We start from the raw sequence: 19,142 nt of genomic DNA, 5'->3' as shown, positions 1-19,142 counted from the left end.
CTTTCCAATTGTGTGTTTTCCGCTACCTTGTTTTTCAGATCGCAATTTTATCCTCTCATTCATCCAATCTGCTGTTGATTCCATCAAATACATTCTTCATTTCAGTTATTGTATTGCTCATTTGTAACTGGTTCTTTTTTATGGTTTCTGTCTCTTTGTATCAGTTCTCACTGAGTTCATTTATTCTTCTCCTAAGTTCACTGAGCATTCTTCAACCAGTGTTTTGAACTCTGTATCTGCTAGATTGCTTGCCACTCACTATTTTGTTTAGTTCTTTTTCTGGAGTGCTGTCCTGTTCTTTCATTTGGGACATGTTTCTTTGTCTCCTCGTTTTGGCTGCCTCCCTGAGTTTGTTTCTACATATTAGATCTGCTATGTCTCCTAGTTTTGGAAGAGTGGCCTTATGTAGTAGGTGTCCTGTGGGGCCCAGTGGCACAGTCTCCCTTTTCACCTGAGCTGTGTCCTCCAGGGGTATCTCTTGTGTGGGTTGTGTGTGCCCTCCTGTTGTAGTTAAACCTTGATTGCTGTTGTCATGTCAATGGGTGGGATTGAGCCTCAGTCTGATTGGCCGTGAGAACTAGCTGTGACTACTGCGGGAAGTCCTACTTTCTTGATTTACTCCCACTGGACCCTCCCTCAGGATTGATGTACTTTTTGATAATAATTGGGGGAAGAGAAAAGGTTTAGTATCTAAACAAAAATTGCCATGGTCCCCACTCTCCTCACTGTACAATATATCTGAATGCAGAAAATCTCCAAATGACTCAAAATATCCATTTCTAATAAAAGCCTCGTCCTTAATAGAAATATGTAAGACTGGGAATGACATGCATTCCGCCTCCAGGAGTATGTCATGCTAATATTTACTCTGGAAAGCGGGAGAGGGTGGTTGTGCAAGGAGACCCAGCATGAAACCTGGACCACAGGCATAACTCACTCTTAGGGCAGGTCAGTTTTAGGAAAAAAGTATATTAGAAAGTTGAGGATCTGGAAACATACCCCTTGGAAGGCTCTTGGGAACCCCAGGGTACACATATTTCATTCTGTGTCATGCTGGTTAGAGGCCCAGAAGCATGCTGAGATCCATGCCCACTAACGGGTGGGGGGGTCCCCAGGGGACAGATGGGTTCACCAAGTGCTGCTGTATGGATCCTGCTCCAAGGCTGATTTTCACGAAGGAGAGTGGGAGGGTCTTACCTCCTGGGGTGGGGGGAGGTGTGGACAGTTATGGTCCTTGGTCTGCTTTGTGGATCTTTGAGAACCAATGACCTAGAACAGCTTGTTCCCCCCCCCCCCAAACTTGAATAGTGTATAGACATCTAGAAAGTGAAGACCCTTAATTAAGAGACATTTACTTGGTCTAAATTTATGAAAACGGTTCTGTTCTAAATTTTTGCAAAGTTTTGTAAAGTTTTGCCTTTAAATAGCTTTTTAAGAAATACAATGTGTTGAAAATACAATTTAGCATTCATCATAGAAGTGTTGGACTTCAAAATAAGCCTGTAGCTCCCACTTTGGAAATGCTGAGAACTGCTTGGGGTTTAGTCTCCTGTTTTCTCCGAAGTATTATGGGCAAGGCCTTTGAGCAGCCTCCTTCTTAGAAAAGCCAGGACTCGTGGGGTCTCTGCCTTTGCACGCCACATACTGACTCTTCTATTTGTGCAAGAAGAAGCAGGGAGAAGTCAGCAAGGCAGCCAGTGCCGACAGTACGACCGAGGGCACGCCTGCCGATGGCTTCACAGTCCTCTCCACCAAGAGCCTCTTCCTGGGCCAGAAGGTAGGCAAACTTTCAGTCTTGTCTGTTCATGGGCCCTGGGAAAGAGGGGTTCAGGCTTCGTGGGTATGGATGGAGAGATTGGGGTGCGGGTGGCTTCAGGAGGAGCCTCGGGGAGGGTGGTGGCGGGAGTGCTGAGGGGAGACTGGCAGGCGGGAAAAGGAGGTTGTGGTAAAGAAGAGGGAAAGGCTCCTGTGGGGGGTTGGACACCCCAGTTAGTCTTTGGAAGGAGCTGCCTGCGTGGGCTAATCTGTTCATCACAGAGCCCTGGGTAGGAAAACTGCCAGAAGTTAAAACTGGGTCCTGGAGAAGGAAAGATCCTGCAGGCACCCCACGCCTTCTGGTGGGCACTGAAGGTAGAGCCCCCGGATCCAGGGGGCGGGGTCGTTTCTAGATGTACGGAAGGGGTGCGCTGAGCCGTTTGACGACTCCTCGAGCCAATCGTTTGGTTTTGTTAACCGTGGGCAATATGTTTTCAGCTGCCCCAGTGACGCAACCTTCCAGACGCCATGGTTTTGTAAAAGATGATTCGCTTTTGTTGAAAATAAAAATGATGCAAAGGCTTTTAAGACCTGAGAGTGAAACTTAATTAATCTTTCTCTAGTAACACACACACATTAAAAAAAAAAAAAAATAGGGATGGAGAGAAAGGGAATTAAACTTTTATTAATGTTTTTCATCTTAAAATTAAAAAAAAAAAAATTGAAGGCATGAATTTGACCTCCCATGTAAATTGTGTTTCGTTTGAATGGTTAACAACTTGGTTCTGAAGCTGCATCATTTTTACCACCTCATTGCCAGTTTTCTTTTGCGTCTTGGTGACACAGCCCTCCTGCTCACGTCATTGCAAGTGCTCCTTCTTCCCCTTCCTGCTCCCTGTCGCCAAAGCAGGCTCTCCTGATGCAATTCCAATGGTGGACTCTGTGTTCCAGCAAATAACCACTGCAGTTTACCTTTTATAACCAGTATCTGTATTTTTGTATGCATTTTTTAAAGGAAAAGAATAAGCAGCACTAGTTGTCATCTGTCTGGGGCTTTGAAAGTTTTTGTTTGAAGTCTTTTTTATTTATTTAGAAAATGCCAACTCAGCAGTGAAGGCAACCCCTGGGGTCTCCGCACACCCTTTACCACCCCCTTTGGGTCATATATTGAAAGTTAATGGGACCTGTCCTCTAAATTGCCTTGTTTTGAACGAAAGTGTGTGGAAACCCCTGCTCGTTAAGACTCACTCCTGTGTGCTTCGGATCCCGGATGCACATGATTAGCCAGGCGTGGCAGCCTGTTAAGCAGGTAGCACACCCCAGTCCCTGGGGCCACCACCCTCTCCCTCCCTCCCCCCACCCCAGCCTTGGGTGCTGCGACCCTGTCCTCTCCCTTCCCAGTGATCTTGCTACCTCCTGCTGGCTACGCCAAAGCCAACCTCAGACCAGAACGCCTCACACTCCGTGCCAGATGAACTCAAATATTTCCACAATAGCAGCACTCAGCCCTACAATGGAGAGGCCCTTCCTGCCCTTCTTGATCTTGGGATCGGGGCCCTGTCTGGACTCTGTTGCACGTGAACCCTAGAAGGGAGGCGGCAAAGGCTACACTCACCTTGCTAGCTCCTCTGTGACAAGCAGCACCATTGTCTCCATTTGGGGCACACCTGGTCTCAGGCCGTAGGCCCAGGCGCCACAGACATGAACATACCAGAAAGTACAAATCCAGCCAATACTAACTATACCCCACTCAGGGCTGGTTAGGGGAGAGTTCAGAAGCTACAGAGCAGTATTGATACTCGAATCATTTACAGACATATCATCTAATGTTATTCAAGACACAGAGGAAAATGGAAGAAGTAGGTTTGACAAACGAAAGTAACGTGCCTGTCTGACTTTTGGAGGGAGAGTCGGTTGAGCTGGAACGCAGGGTAGCGTGGTCAGCTGTAAGAGAAGGGGCTGAGGACAGAACTTGATGCCCACCTGCCTTCTTTCCCGTAGCATGCAGTTATGTGTCAGCGATGAGAACGAAACACTAAGCTACCATGGGGCTACCCTTTGTGTTAAATGTGCTTCCAGATTAATGACCCAAGCCTCCCGCCTCCAGGACCAGGGACCCCCAACTCTAACACTGCAGACATCCTTTAGCAGAGCGAACCGTGTCCCCTCAAATGAGGCATCACAGAATAAAGCAGCACCTCAAGTCAGCCTGGGTACCAGTATTAGACGCTAGTGTGCTAGCAGCCCTTCTGGGCCCCTGGGCCCCTGCAGCAGGAGATGGATGAGCGTTTATAGTTGGGAGCATTATTTTGAAGTACTTCTTTGTGGCCGTTTCTTGGCCATTACTTACAGGTGAAAGTCATGGCCATACATAGTGCCAGAGGGGCAAGAGTCATAAAACTGACACCTAACGAATCTACACAAAGCACATTTTAAAAATGTTATTATTATAGAATTAATTGTGCCTTGGATTTTAGGAAATGTTTCCAAAAGGTACTTCAGAACGATGCCTGTATGGTACCCTGTGTTCTCTGAGTCTTATTTTTTCCACCTGTGCCAGCGAAACCAAGCCTTGAATATTGCAAGCAAGCTGCGTGGAGAAAGGTGATACTATGCTCCCTACTGTCACATAAGACACGGTTGCTAAGCTACTCACAGGAGAAGCCGGCTCGGCTCCGGAGCCTGGGATCTAATTGTTGTTGCTGATATATTTCACATACTGAAGTCTCAGGAGTAATCGTCCTCATTACTCCATGATTTTTATCCAATGTTCACACACATTACTGAATTATTTTCAAAAAGAAAACTGCTATGACTCTTCTGAACTGACTAAATGTTTTTGCTTTGTGGTTCAATGGAGATTTGCAGTCCCTTTTCAGAGCTTTAAAAACCTGATGGTTTAATTAAAAACAAAAAGACTTCCAATGTGTATTTCTATAAATCTGTGTCAGTGGTAGTAAATTTAGTAGGGTCAGTATTATTTGAAGCAGTTGGGAAGGCGGTATAAGGAGGGCATGCGTGAGGCTTCATGCCGCCCGGTCCATCAGAATCGCATCTGCAGCCCTGTAGGCCACTAAATGCAGGGGTGGGGTTCCATAGCTCTTCTCCCTCAGATCCCTCTGACACCCTACTTCTGGGGTTGGAAAACTGGAAGGAGAGAGGCAGCTCTTGGAGCAGCAATGAGGAGGAAAGGGCTTTCCATCCTGTGGCTGACTGTTGGCGTCTGAGGTGGTTTAGGAAACTGACTAAGCCATGAAGAGTGGTGATTCAGCTCCTGGGCCTCCATCAGTGCCCACACGTGTCCTTATCTTTGGGCGACACGTTCTAGCCTGAAACTTCTGGAGGAATTTGGGCCGGGATGCTCGCAGGGTGAGCAGCATTGTAGAAATGAAGGAGTCCTGTCATCCCAGAGGCAAGGCAGGAGAATGGGCCCGAGAGTGGGCCACAGAGAAAATGTGGTACTCCCTGAGGAATTTAGTTCAGTTCTATGGAAGACATTGCCCTTCCCATCCTTCTTAGTTGGAACAGACTTTGGGGACAAGAAAAGAGTTGCATTCCATGTGATTAGCATGGGGAGATGAGACCGGCCAGTCTTCCCCCGCCTTGTTCATTTGGAAGGAGTGAGAGACACCAAAATGGGTCAGTTACAGGCGAGTCTAAACATGTCAACTGGATAGTCTGTACCCATCACTTTCATTTCCTAAAATGGAATTTCTCATCATACTGTGTTTTCCCTAAAATAAGACCTAGCCGGACCATCAGCTCTAATGCGTCTTTTGGAGCAAAAACTAATGTATTAATATATTTTAATTATATTAATTATATTATATTTATTATTTATATTATATTATATTAAATTATTATACCCAGTCTTATATAAGACGCAGTCTTATGATAAAATGAGACCGGGTTTTATATGAATTTTTGCACCAAAAGACGCATTAGAGCTGGTGGACCGGTCTTCTTTTCAGGGAGACACGGTATTACATAAAAAAAGATTGTACTGTTTTTTGTAGCCAAGTAGGTCATGTCAAAGCAGCCTGGATGTCCATCCAGTAGCTCCAAGCCATCATCAGCTCCCTCCCTGTTACTGGCAGGCCACCTCTTGACTTGTCCTAAATGGTGGGTGCCAGCCTCCTTGCCAGTACTAACCAAGTTGTCTCTGAGCCCCCTCAGGTCCAAGCCAGGCCAAGGGTCCAATTCCTGAGCTGGCATTTCCATTAGCCCTGCTTTAAGGGAAGGGGGATGTTCATTTCATGTCAGACTTCTGTCAGGATGTTGGACGTTCAGTTCCAACTGTCTTTATGTGCCTACAAAAGCCTGAGCGCTGTCTTAGGCATTGTGTGGCCCTCGGCGTAGGAGGCAATCCACTCTGTGCCCTCAAGGAGCTTGTTCTCTGACAGGTTCCCATCCTGAGTAGAGAACAGGGGTTGACGTGGGCCTACCCACTTAGAGTGAAGTCCTGGGTGCCCTGGACATCAGAGGTGGCGACAGCAGAGCCAGCTGGGCTTAGAGTCAGCAGGTCCCCGTGCTGGAAGGGATCTTGAAGGGTGCTTGGCATAAGGCTGGTTCTTTCACCTCCACAGCCTAGTGGGACCCCCTTCTGCTCTGTAACTGGCAATACCGTTTGGTCACTCTCTCCAATGGACAACAGTCTTCACAGATATTTTAAATGCCCCATGCTGTGGTTTGAAATTTAGCTTTCCCTCTTTCCCAGTGATGAGACAAAGAAGGTCATCTTATTCTAATTCTGAAGTTGTTATGACCCTCTTCCCTCACGGAAAACCAGACTGAACTTGGGAATTCTCACAGTTCCCCAGGAATCGGATTTCCCCTGCTCTGCCATGTGCTTCAGACAGCCACGTGCCCCGTTGGCTGAGAGACCCAGTAGGATTTGACCCTGGGTGGTAGGGGCGGGAGGCCTGGGACCTCCAAGGACTGGCATGTGACTTGTCCCTCCCAGGCCTATGCGTGTGTCCCCTGGACACGCCTCCTTTTCAGACGCACCTCCATGGCCCATTTGCACCCCATGCTCCTAGGTTGTCTTCTCCTGTCCAGGGCAGCTGCTGTCTTTGTTCATGATCATCTCACCGTTGGCTTCTGCCCGCTGGTCCCGCCTGTCCAAGCCAAGCTGATGACCCCTTTGTCTTTCTAGAGTGCCTGAAGCAGTCCTCTCCCCTCCCCATTCCTCTCCCACGCAGACACCCACACGCAGACCCCTTCCCCACCAAACACACGCTTCATATTATAGTTCAGAGGTGTTGTTTTTTTTTTTTAAATACGTATTTGTACACATTCAATAGCAGCAAAACTGCTCTGTGGCTCACCCTGGCGCACAGCAGCGCACAGCTGGAAAATCAACACTCAGGTGTGCGGAGTGCCCCAGCTCCTGTGCTGGTGGCAGTGGCTCCCTGAGCTGCAGTATTCTGTGCTTCCAAGGGCCACTGCCTCCGGTCAGGAGGAAGGCCGAGTCCAGAGTGCAGTGGGAGCTCTCCGAGGAACTTGAGTTCTGTTGGCAAGCACTTCCTCACTTCAGCAAAGCCACAAAGTCCCCCAGTTTCCCTAGGGAACCCCTTCCATAGACAGAGGGGTGGTTCTCCCCAGGCAGCATCAGAAACAGGCTACTGTGGTCTGCCTGGCCAGTTGAATTGGAGTCCATGGAAATAGCTGATTTTCCAGTGAGGCATTTCTGAATACAAATCCAGAAGCATCTATACAATTGGAAAAAAATACAGTGTGAATTTGAAGGATTTGAACGTGTGCAGTTTTTAAAAACAAACCAAAAAGGAATCTCACAGATGTATATTCATCCACACCACACCAAGTGAAGTGTTTCCCCCTTCTCTCCTCCTTCCTACCCTCATAACCTCCTGCCGCTTCACACAGTGTGGGTTCTTTTGTTTGTTTGTTTTGGATGGGGGGACAGAGAATGTTGGCTGAATTTGAGTTTTTATAAACAGTATTTGCTTGAAGTCAAACGCAGTACTTACCTGATATCGTAATCAAACCTTTACCTTGTCCTGAATCCTGAACGTTCACTCACCGTACACTGAGACCCCCCACCTGTGCCCACTCACCCCGCTTCTCCCTGAACCAGGCAGTTAGCACCCTGGCCCCTGACACTCGTCTCTCATCTGTGCCTGTGTCCTGGCACCAGGGCCCTGTGCTTCCGAGAGCTTCCCCGTGTGAGGTCACCCCAGTGGGCTTCCTTTGGCTCTGGGGGTGTGGGTGGCCCCTAAACCACCCTGCAGTGCTGGGAACCATTACCCCAAAAAGTCCAAGTGGAGAAAACGTGTTCTTCTTTCCCTTTGCGTCCAAACTGAAAATGCCGACCACTGCCTTGTGGCAGGGCCTAGTCAGAGTCCTTCCCCGGCTATATGACCAAATTTATTTCCACAGCTGTTCTTTCCCAAAGGATGATGGCTTTTTGTCTAAGCAGGTCCCTTTTTTGAGAATCTACTGACTGTTTCTGGGAATCAGAAATGTAGGTTTATATCTCTGATGCTTCTAGAGTGTCAGGGTTTTTGTTTTCAACAAAGTCTTTGGTCCCAGAAATGCAGTGACTTGGAGTTCCGTTGCCACGAGTCTTCCTGCCAAGTGTCCTTAGAGTGAGAGCCTAGAGCAAGGTGACTGCCCTGAGGGCTGCGGTCGGCTCTCCCAGCTGGGATCTCAGCCGGCCTGGCCACCGGCTCCTCTGCGGGCTCTTGGTGCAGCTGTTAGGAATTTAAGTCACTGAAGAACGAGCATCTTCAGAGAAAGAGAGAGAGAGAGAGAGAGAGAGAGAGAGAGAGAGAGAGAGAGAGCGCGCGCGCGCGCTTTGCCGTGGGCACTGGTAGCTAAGAACAGGAAGGGGAAGAATAGCACCCAGGACAGTAGTCCTGGACCAGCTAATTCCCTTTGCCCCTCTGACAGCCGAATCTACAACTTAGGATCCTCTCATACTGAAGGTTGCTATGGCAACAGAATAACAGTGGCGAGGAAGGACATCATTGGCTCTTTAGAAAGAGCCAGTTGGTTGGGTGCTCATAAAACACACTCAAGGGAAAATGCTGGACCCACTGGGCCTCTGAGTGACCTCACCAACAAGGTGAAAACCGTTTAAGGGACATATGGTCTCACTAGAAAACTGCTGTTTCTCTTCCCGGGGTTTCATCAGAACTTCAGCACTACATGACTAATAGATGCATAAAATTAGATGTTACTGAGCAAAAGACCACGCTTGCTCTTCGCCACCCCTGAGCAGGACAGGGGAGCCAGCCAGCCAGTAGTCACGGTGATGGGGACAGCCTTAAAGACCCGTGGCCACCGGAGGAAATGGCAGAGCTACTAGGGGTTTACCCAGACCAGCTGTGACTTCCGCACCATCCCAGTACTCAAAGAAGACGACAGTCACATATGGCACCCTCGCCCAGCAACGAGTACTCTGGTCCCGGGTCCTGATAGCTGCTTTTCTTTGGCCCCTAGATCACAAGTTCCTTTAAAGGGAAGTGGATCCATCAGTCCGATATAGCTTATGGCTCTCTTTTGCCCCAAGCATCACCCACCAGGTTCTGGCCCCTCAGCCTGGCTTGCTTCCTTTCAGCGTCCTGACCTTTGAGTCCTTTGTTAGAAGTGGATCCGTTTCAGCTAGTAACTCCCTGTCCCCCTTTGTGCCCAGTGCACTCGGAGTGTTCACTGCCCTTCGTCTGTGTCCCGGGCTCGCTTCTCTGTGACTTCCCGGCTGTCCTGTTATTTTCCACCTCATGCTTTTCTTTTCAGCTGAACCTTATTCACAGTGAAATCAGTAATTTAGCCGGCTTTGAGGTGGAGGCCATAATCAATCCTACCAATGCTGACATTGACCTTAAAGATGACCTAGGTAATTGGGGATGGGGTTTGGCGCCACCAGCTGTCAGGTGAAAAGTTATGGAACCCAGAATTTAGGCTCTTCATCTTCTCGAACTCCAGATGGTCAAGCCAGATTCCCAAATCCAACATGAATGTCTGAGTGTAGGCATTGAATGTCGACTTACTTCAAGCTATTCCAGATGGAAGTGATCTGATAATGTTTCATTAAGTGCGATTGGCTATTTTCCCCTTGATTGTAAATATATTGCCATCTAAATTCTCTTCCATAATGATCACACTGACTGCTGGTTACTTGGGGGGATTTTTAAAAACTTGGTTTTGTTTTTTTTTGTAGAACTGAAAAAAATCTCAGGTAACTACAAAATGATAGTTTCTCCATTTAAGCCTTAATTAGAAATGACGCTCAAACAAAGCTTGAAATCACCTGAAAACGGAGACAAGCTGCATCAGTGTGTAATTGTCCTTAATCCGCCAGCAAATTGGTTTTCCCCAAAATTGACCACCTATTGTGACTTCTTCCACTTCATTTACAACTGAAAACAGTATATGACTGAATGCCACCTAATGGGTTTTTTTGGCTAGAGGGTATGAAGCAGAAGGGCAGTATCTCTTTCTGCACCAGCTCCTATGGAGGAAGGCTCTGCCCCAGAGCCACGGGGTCGCCCTGCTCAGGAGGGTGGAGGCTTCAGGGCCAGCTGAGGGTTACCCCTCAGGCGTCCCACTCTGTGGCTTCATCTTTGCACAGAGGAATTGTCAGCTCAGAGGCACGGCACGTAAAGGCTCCTGTCCTGTTCACTGTGAGCCTTACCAGGGGCAGCAAGCTGGCAGATGCCCACCCCGAGGCAGCCACATGCCTGATGCTGACCTGTGTGCCTTTTGTATACATTTAGCTCCCACCTTGGGCTGCCTTTTAAGACGGCAGATTTCCTTACTGGGAGAGATGCTCTTTCCAGAGCCCAGGCGCGAACCATACAAACAGGGTACAACAGTGAGCTGACGACCTTGGAACTGGGACTCAAGAATGCCCTGCTCTGATTTGTTTTTCATCTGCCTTTTACAGGTACTTGGGGGCGGTGGGGGGATGGCTACAAGCTAGAAACTGCAAGGATCCTGTTCTGTTACGTGTAAAATACATAAAAATAGGATTAGCTAAAAAAAAAATAATAAGCATAGAATAAGAAGTAAGCCTGGAAAAATAGTTTTACACATTGAGGGGGAAAATAAAGGCAGTCCACCGTGCATACCTATACTGTTTTCTCAGTTTTCCAGAGCTGTCCCTTGAAGGTCGACAAACTGATGAATATCCCAAGAATAAAAATCAAACCTGGAAAGTTGACTGCTGCTGCCAAAATGGAGAAACTTATTGTTTTGGTTGGCCTCATAGCCCACGTTTTTTTTTTAAAACAAACAGACGCCATGTTTTAGTAGCCTTCCCAGTGGGGTGCCAGCTTTACAGGCTTTCGCGAAGTGAACTGGGGCATTCGTTGTTTTATTTCTTTTAACCTTTGGAAATGATCTCATGTGTGTGTTTCTCTTTTTTTGGACTTGTCATTCAAATGTTTAATTTCAACATGTCACGTTTGCTATTCCTCCTCCTCACCCCCATCCACATGTGCGCACGCCTCGTGGACGGTGCCCCCGGGGCTCCTAGGTTGGAATCGACCAGGTAGGCCCGCCCCGCCATGGGGCGTTGCTGAATGTGCCTGTGCGTGGGTCTCGGTCCCACACAGTTGATACCCATCTGTTTACCTGTTATAGTTGCAAGTTGTACAGGCTGACATTGCCTCGATCGACAGTGATGCTGTCGTTCACCCGACAAACACTGACTTCTACACCGGTGGTGAAGTAGGTAATGCCCAGCTGGGTGCTGCCGGGTGTGTGTGTGCATGGTCGGCCGGCCGCCGCAGACAGCTTGATCCTCTGACAGCTACGCAGGGCTGCATTCATTTCACACTTCCAGCTGTCCCGACCTTCCCAAGGTCTCCTGTCCCCGGGTGGCGAAGGCGAGAAAGGCCGCGGGCTGTCGGCCAGGGAGCTTCGTGCAGCTCGCAGATGGGCACGCTTCTGGTTTGCAACTGGTTCAGTCGTACGTAGCATTGCTTCACTGGCTTCACGAGGCACAGCTTTGACGGAGACTGGGTTCACGCATGATTTTAGCTGCAAGTGGGGATCGGCCGAGTGCATCCTAGGCCACACAGAGAGGCGCTCGCACAGCCCTCCGCCCCACACACCTCCCTGTGTCAGAAGCACACTCATCCCTGACAGTGGCCGTAAAGCCTCAGGTGTCCACAGGGCACTTCCAGCACACTCTCCCACACTCAGGGGTTCCCAGGCCTTCCATGTGCGAAAGTCACCTCATTCTGATGTGGTGTCCCTAGACCACTCTTGGGAAACACTCTCCTAGACCCAGAAAGCCCTGTCCCTGGTAGCTGACACAGACCGCCAGTTGGCTTCTGGTGGTAAATAGCTGAGGGTGGGCTGAGGCCCAGAGCACGCGGGTGCTTGATGCTGCAGGAGCGGCAGATAGTGCTTTAAGGACGTGCCCAGGTGCTGACGTGATGTGCCCAGGTGCAGGCCGCGGTGTGGTAGCAGTAAAAGCACATGCTGAATCCCAGCCTCACCATCTACTGGCTGTGGGGCCTGGGCAAGTCAGTCAGCGCCCTGATGCCTCGGTTTCCCTATCTGTAAAACAGTGGTGCCGATGGGAATGGCCTTAAATAACGTAATAAGCAAAGCACCTTGTTTGGTGCCCGCCTTACCTATGGTCTCGCTCTCACGTATATGCGTGGCTTTTACAGTAGATGTGCTCGCCCCGAGCGCAGCATTCTGAGTGTAGATTCAAACACCAGCTTCCAGAGAGAATGGAGACGTTTCTAATAGGGGCGAAAGTGAACTCAGTCTTGAAGGACGAGGCTCCCAGGATTTTCCTGAGTGTCCCGGACACCGGAAGGGCAACAGTTTAACACTCGGTGGCTGTCCAGTTCTGTTTCATGTCACTAGCAAAGCCTGCTGTTCAGTCTGCTCCAGGCACTGTGATTTGGGCTAATTGCTCTCCCGGGCATTTTGGATTTCGGACATGGATGGAAAGACAGACCAGTTGGAAAGTCAGGATTTGCCAAGTCTGCCAGGCAAAGTGAAACCAGGCTGTAGGTAATTAAACTCCCCCTTGACAAGATTTTGGAGGAGTGTAAGAGCTCCTCAGTCAGGCAGCGTCCTTTCTTAACCAAATGAAAATTTGGTGGGAGAGAAATACTTATTTGGAGGAATACAAATAAACAGCAAAGGACTTATTTTTCAACCAGGAGTGACAAAGGCCTGGGTTCATCCTGCCATCCAGCACATTTGGTGAAATGGAAATTATGAAAGTTCTTGGGTAAAAGTATTTTGCCTGGGCCCAGGGAGAGGAGCGTGGGCTGATCTGCTGCAGCTGGCTGGCTGTGGAAGGTGTGTGTTCAGCAGGATTAGCCACCCTAGGGGGTAAAGCTGGAGGCTTTGGGAGGGTCACAGGCAGTCAACTGTGCCCCCACTCCCCCCAAAGAGCCCAGTCCGTCCTGAACTGTGACCGGAACTGGTTTCCTTGGAATAACGACAGTGCTAATAATGCTTTCCCCTCTGGCCTGCTTGTCCTCGGCCCACTGATAGTACAGAGTAAACATAGGACATCGGTGACATCTAAGGAACCCGGGTCCCAGAGCTTGCCCAAGGTCACATTACTCACTGACACTGTCACAGCTGGACAAAACCTCAGCAGGTCCAGACAGCCTGACTGGCCAAGGAGGAAAGACTGTGCCAGGAGCAGAACCCAGGTCTTCTAAAGCCCACCTCAGTGCTTTTTCTCAGTGAACCAGTCCAAACTAGTACTGAACCCAGATTTCCTTTACAATACCAAACCAGTGCGCAACCAGATTCATACGTGGTCTCAATTGGTTGCAGCTCCCACTTTGATGTGTGAGAGGGGAAACGAGGAAGCTAGGATGTAATCACTCCATTTCTGTATTTGGTGTGGATTCCTGAGCCCCGAGACCGCTGGAAGAGGGAATGCCAGTGCAGGAATGCTTAGCCCCGTGATTAACTTCACCATCGAAAGTTCTTTCTAACAGTGAAATAGACCACAGGCTTAGCCTGACATTTGTCCAAGCCTAAATTTTCGCTTAGGCTGTTTTGAACACTGATATTGATGCCTGCTTTCTAAGCATGAAATAATGTTCTTGTTCTCCTGGGAGTAACACATGTTTATGCTTGGGGGCAAATAAGCCAATTGCTTTATGATTAACCCTGAAGTTAAGCCTGAAAAGCAAGAGTCTGACATTAAGAGTGTTGACAATACAGTTGAAATGGGCCTGTTTCTTGTTAAAAAGTACACGTGTGTCTACATGAACGTGTGCATACATGTGTGTGTGTAGAGGTCAAGTCCTGACTGGGTGGGTTGCCTGCAATCTAGGGTTCAGTTTTTAAGTTTGGGAAGTGCATTAAGTGTATTTTAACTCACAAATTTCACTTCTAATTAAAGCAAGATTTAATTATAAGTAAAAATTTTAAAGTAAACGCTCTTCCGAAGATAAGACACCTTGCATTGTAAACCAGCCCATTTTCTTAAGAAATAGCTTATATTTTAGGAAGGAGTTGATAGTATTCATAGTCCCGATTTTCTGTTCCACATTTCCCAGCTCTCCCCAAAGGGTACGTAAGCTGGAGAATGAGGGCCTGAAGTAGTCCTGCCCGGAGCCCACTTGTGTCCTCAAGCTGGAGACTGGATTAGGAGGCGGGAAGGCTAGGGCAGGTGCAGCAGGGCAGCAGCATTTGGGATCCACTAGGTTCATTTTTCTCAGTCGCACGGGAATGTCAGGTGAACCTGTAATCGGGCTTCACTCACCTGCCTTATGTCCTCAAAAGTCTCCCCTTTGGGATGGGGTCTCCGAGCCACGAGGTGCGAGCCTGCTCCCTCAAGCCCACTCCGCCACTGTCTCTGAGGCTGCACTTTGTCAGAAACATGCAGCAGCTGTCACTTGTGCCATGTAATGCCTCCTTCACTGCTTTCCAAAACGGGAAGGCACGAGGGCAGTCTGGGCGAATGAGGAGGCACACTGGATCCCCACCTCAAGGATCCCACGTTCATCTCTCCCAAAGCTAGGCCTTCTCTTAGCCAAGAGCTCTTGTGGGTGCCCGCCTGCTGGCCACGTTGGCACGCACCCCAGACTTCCTAGAGTCGGGCGGCTTCTGGGTCAGTGTGTGCTGTTAGCCCTAGTGCTTTTATTGGTGACAGGGCCCAGCCTGTCTGCCTCTCCTTCCAGACACTTCCCGGGGTCAGCACGCAGATGAGTCAGGTTTCTCTAAGACACTCAGCCCTAGACATCACAGAGTGAATTAGGGAGACGGTGGGCTGCTGCACTCCACGCACCCTGGCCGAGCCATCCCAGAATGTGCCAGGTGCACCTTGAATTTTCCAAGACAAGTGGTGAATCTTAAGGGGAGTATTCTGTCCTCTTGTGAGGAAAAGTCCTTTAAAATGTGCAAAACTGAGGAATCAGAGCTTAAGGAAGACTGAGACACCATTCTGGCCAAGCTTGAAAGGGAGTTAATCTCTCATTTTGGTTGCTGTTCACTGTCCCACACGAGACATTTAACCCACAGTCCTTACAGGTGTTGGGGATCTTGTCTGGGAACTTGGCTGCCATAAGCAGAAATCGAGTACTTAGCAAGGACCCTAATGCACAAGGAAAGCTGCTCCCTACCTCTTCTGGAGTTTTAAACATCTGATCCCAAACAGTCATCCTTCTTTCCAAGCTTTTATATAACACAAGTTCATCTTTAAGCTCTGCTTCTGATGTTGCTCTCCTTTACCTAAAATGATTCTGAATCATTAGTGTGATTAAGGAAATACTGTCTGAGGCCTTCTTTTTTTTCTTTTTCTTTCTTATTTATTTTTATTTTTTTTGTATTCACATATGACATCAAAGCTGCAAAATAGAAACTAAGCATGGTAATAGTGCTGGTCCAAAGGTGGCCAGATCTGAACGCTTTCTTCTGGGCCTGCTGCCAAGAGGAGAGCTAGCTGCCTGATGGGGGCATGGTATGCTTCTTCTAAAACCTCCTTATTTGGGGGTTTTCCCCAGAGATAGAGAAGAAAATCCAGGGAAGGCTTCAGCCTTGGAAGCCAGCACCATCTGGTTTCTCACGCCGATAAAAAGCATGTAGGACAGGCATGCTCGCAAAGGACAGGCGTCTCCCACCTCCAGCTCATCCAGGATCACCCTGAGTCACCCCCAAATAAGGGGCTGAATGCTGGAGTAGTGACTGGCCGACGGCGAATCCCTTCTAAATCTCACTCTTGTGACCCAGCCAAGGCTTAGCTCCTGTTTTGCAGCCATCTGGAAATTTAGCTGGTCAGATCATATAACGTATGTAATCATCTGACATGCTAAGTGTCTGTGTGCCCTGAGCCACCAGAATGGCAGTCTGACCTCGCCCCATCCTTGTCTAGGAAACACGCTGGAGAAGAAAGGTGGCAAGGAGTTTGTAGAAGCTGTTTTAGAGCTCCGGAAAAAGAATGGGCCCTTGGAAGTAGCTGGAGGTAAGATGGGGAAGCACGGGGCTCATTTGGGTGTGCCGTGGGCAGAATTAGGGAGCGTGTTTTATGAGATAACTTGGAATTCAGAGGTGGCAAGGCAAAAGCGTCTATGAGTGGAGTCTGGGGAGTTCAACGGTTGTGAAAATTGCCTTTCCAATTTTTTTCTGTATTACTTAAACTAGCTTCTAAATGTTTGATGTCTAGACCTCAAATTTTAAGGAACTACAGAAGCCCTTGTTGGCAAATTTAAGATCTGAGTATTAGAGACAGTGATACTAAGCCATGTGCTCAACTGCTAGTAAAAGATGCAAATTAATCATTTTTATTCAGCCTTCTGTGTTTTTAATGGGAAAAATATAAATATACACTTCTCATTTGCCAGTTCTACCTTTCCTGATACAGGAGATAACAAAATGACTTGAAATCTGATGTGGGGAGAAATATTGTTAAGAACTGGGCTAGTCCTGGGGCCGGTGGGGATAAGAGGACGCCATTCTCTTTGCTGCTCTGCCAGGTCTGTTTTGCCGACAAGGGGCATGGCACCGTGTAGGGGGTTGGGGGCGACAGTCATGAAGCTCTTCAGGCAATCCCACCTAGAACGAGGGGGGACACGTTGCACAAACTACCTCTCCAGGGCTCCTGGCCTTTCCTTAGCCCCTCTCTGGCACCTGTCTGTGCCAGCCAGCCCAGAGAGCCTTCCCACCGGTGCTCCAGTGCGAGCCCCTTTGGTGACCCTCAGCATGAGGTGTGACTAGAGGTGCTGCTGTGCCCCAGACTCAGCGGGTGCACCATCCATTAGCGTTAGCATGGCTGTAGATGTGCTCGTTTCAATAACAAAGACATGTTTTGTTCCTAAGATTTATTTTAGAAAATGTTTTAAAACATTTTAAAAAGTATAAAGAATAAAAACATACCCCTGCTCCACTGTCCACATGCTGCTTTCCAGTCTTTGGCCATGGATAGTTTAGCAGTGACTTCTCATGTGGACAGACCAATGGATTAAATTCCCCAATCTTACGTTTCTATAGGTCAACACTTGAGCCCAGAGGCCTCTAGTCAGTGCAGCGCGGACGCAAACTCAGACCCGTGACTCTTGGTTCAAAGCTGTTGCTACTGCACCATGAGACACTACCCACAAATCACCAGTCTCTACTAGTGACACGACCTTAACGCCCCATGCCCCCTGGCGAGTGCTGACGGATGTTCCTCACAAAATGGGTTCAGGAGACAATCTAACCCAAAAGTTTGGGTGTCTTATTGTCACAATGGTGTGGAGATGTTAGTGTGCGCCTAGATGGAAGCAGAGCAGGCCGCATTGCACCAAACCCTTGGGACCTGGAACCACCTTGTTTGCATTGCATGTTTGGGGACAGGAATCCTGGAACATGCTCTGGGAGACACTGGGCTGGTGTGTTCCACTTCCTGGGGAGCAGTAGCCCCAAGGCCACTGTCTTTGGATCTGACAAGGGGCAGAGATGCAGAGGCGGGTCTGCCATGGAAACGTGTAGCTGGAAAAAGCCTCTTCTTCTAGGAAAAGAAAACAGTTCCATCCTAAACACAGGAATTCTGTCCAAACTAAACAGGGTCAGCTAGTCAGGGAGAAGAGCAGGACGGCAGATGTGCTAGTCGGATTGCTTTCCTGGGAGATGTATAGATACATCATAATTATGTATGCACGCGAGTCCATCCACTTGAGGAAGGGGAGTTGAGACCCCAAAAGGCTAACATTCTGACACCTTTGGCCAACTTAGATGGCTACGGCTCTGCCTTCTGGGAGGGCCGAGGGAGGGCTTACTACAGTCTTGGCTAACATTCCTGCTGGTGATGCATCCTCATGCCAGCTTTCTGAGGGTGGGTCGTGGCCTGGCACCGCTCCCCGCTCAGCAGTCAGAGAAGACTGCCCGCTGAGCAGTTTCCAGCTCGAGCTTAGGAATCCCAGCGCAGTGGTGGCCCTCCCCGGACGGCCCAGGCAGCTGGAGAGGAGGTCTGTGTGGGCATCTTGTGCTGTGTGCTTCGCAGAGGGCAACACTCACTGTTCCTGTCTCATCCCCTCCAGCTGCTGTCAGCGCAGGCCATGGCCTGCCTGCCAAGTTTGTGATCCACTGTAACAGTCCGGTCTGGGGTGCAGACAAGTGTGAGGAGCTTCTGGAAAAGACAGTGAAGAACTGCTTGGCCCTGGCAGACGATAAGAAGCTGAAGTCCATTGCGTTTCCATCTATTGGCAGTGGCAGGTAAGGGCAACCGGCTTGTTACCATGGCAGTCGGGGATGTATTCTCTGCATGTTTCGCCTGTAATTGTGGAGCTCTGACTGTGTGCAAGGTCAGCTGAGGCTGCTTTCAAGCACTTGCCTCCATCTAGACCAACAGCAAGAAATAGGGGAGAGAGCAAACATTAAGCAACGGTGAGGGATGGCTTGAAGAGATGTAGTGAGACAGGAAGCGTAAGGACAGTATAGAACTTCAGCTGTGACAGTATGTCACAGAACGTGACCTCAGAGATGATGGTTGAGAGAGTGACTCCTGAAGGACACTGAGCCTTCAGTGAGTGGAGGACGGAACTGTGAATGCAGGGTTAGAAGTAAGAGCACCCGTCCCAGGACCAGCCTGTGGCTGTGTTGCACTTCTGTCCCCAACCCACAGCCTTCTCTGGGCAAAGCCCTCTGCCTCTTAACTTTGTGTTCCCAAACGTCCTTCACCTCCCCAAACCGGCTTGTCCCGCCTCTGTCACAGGACCTGGTGGAACTGAGTGGGCCATTATGTGAGTGAAACAGGGCTGGGCCTACCCCACCTCCCACCCTGCAGAATCCCCAGGTGGGCTCACAACTGCCCCTCAGACAGACACACAACCCTGAGGGCCACCACTGCATGAGTGTAGTCCTTGAACAGCTGCTGGGGCCAGCAGGGCAGCCACCACCAGCCACGTCCCTGCCTATCAGAGCAGCGCCGTGGTCTGGTAGGGGGTCAGGCCTTG

At 49.1% G+C, this 19,142-nt stretch overlaps 1 protein-coding gene across 9 annotated transcripts in view; it reads left to right on the top strand.

Annotated features, from left to right (window-relative positions):
* LOC117016396 (core histone macro-H2A.1) overlaps nt 1-19,142 on the top strand; it is a 78,922-nt gene that overhangs the window by 51,987 nt on the left and 7,793 nt on the right. For 2 of the 9 annotated variants that reach the window (XM_033095579.1, XM_033095578.1), the window contains exons 5-9: nt 1,667-1,777; nt 9,514-9,613; nt 11,255-11,269; nt 16,085-16,174; nt 18,228-18,402. In XM_033095579.1, coding sequence (XP_032951470.1) covers nt 1,667-1,777; nt 9,514-9,613; nt 11,255-11,269; nt 16,085-16,174; nt 18,228-18,402 — 491 coding nt within the window. Of the gene's footprint in view, nt 1-1,666; nt 1,778-2,253; nt 2,403-9,513; nt 9,614-11,254; nt 11,270-11,361; nt 11,453-16,084; nt 16,175-18,227; nt 18,403-19,142 lie in introns of those variants that run through there. The other 7 variants (XM_033095580.1, XM_033095584.1, XM_033095582.1 and 4 more) reach the window with 7 other exon arrangements.

The sequence above is a fragment of the Rhinolophus ferrumequinum genome, chromosome 24 (assembly GCF_004115265.2).
Source record: "Rhinolophus ferrumequinum isolate MPI-CBG mRhiFer1 chromosome 24, mRhiFer1_v1.p, whole genome shotgun sequence".
In the NCBI taxonomy this organism is placed as follows: domain Eukaryota; kingdom Metazoa; phylum Chordata; class Mammalia; order Chiroptera; family Rhinolophidae; genus Rhinolophus; species Rhinolophus ferrumequinum.
Note: the sequence above shows the minus strand (reverse complement) of the source record. Positions and strands in the feature narration are given on the sequence as shown.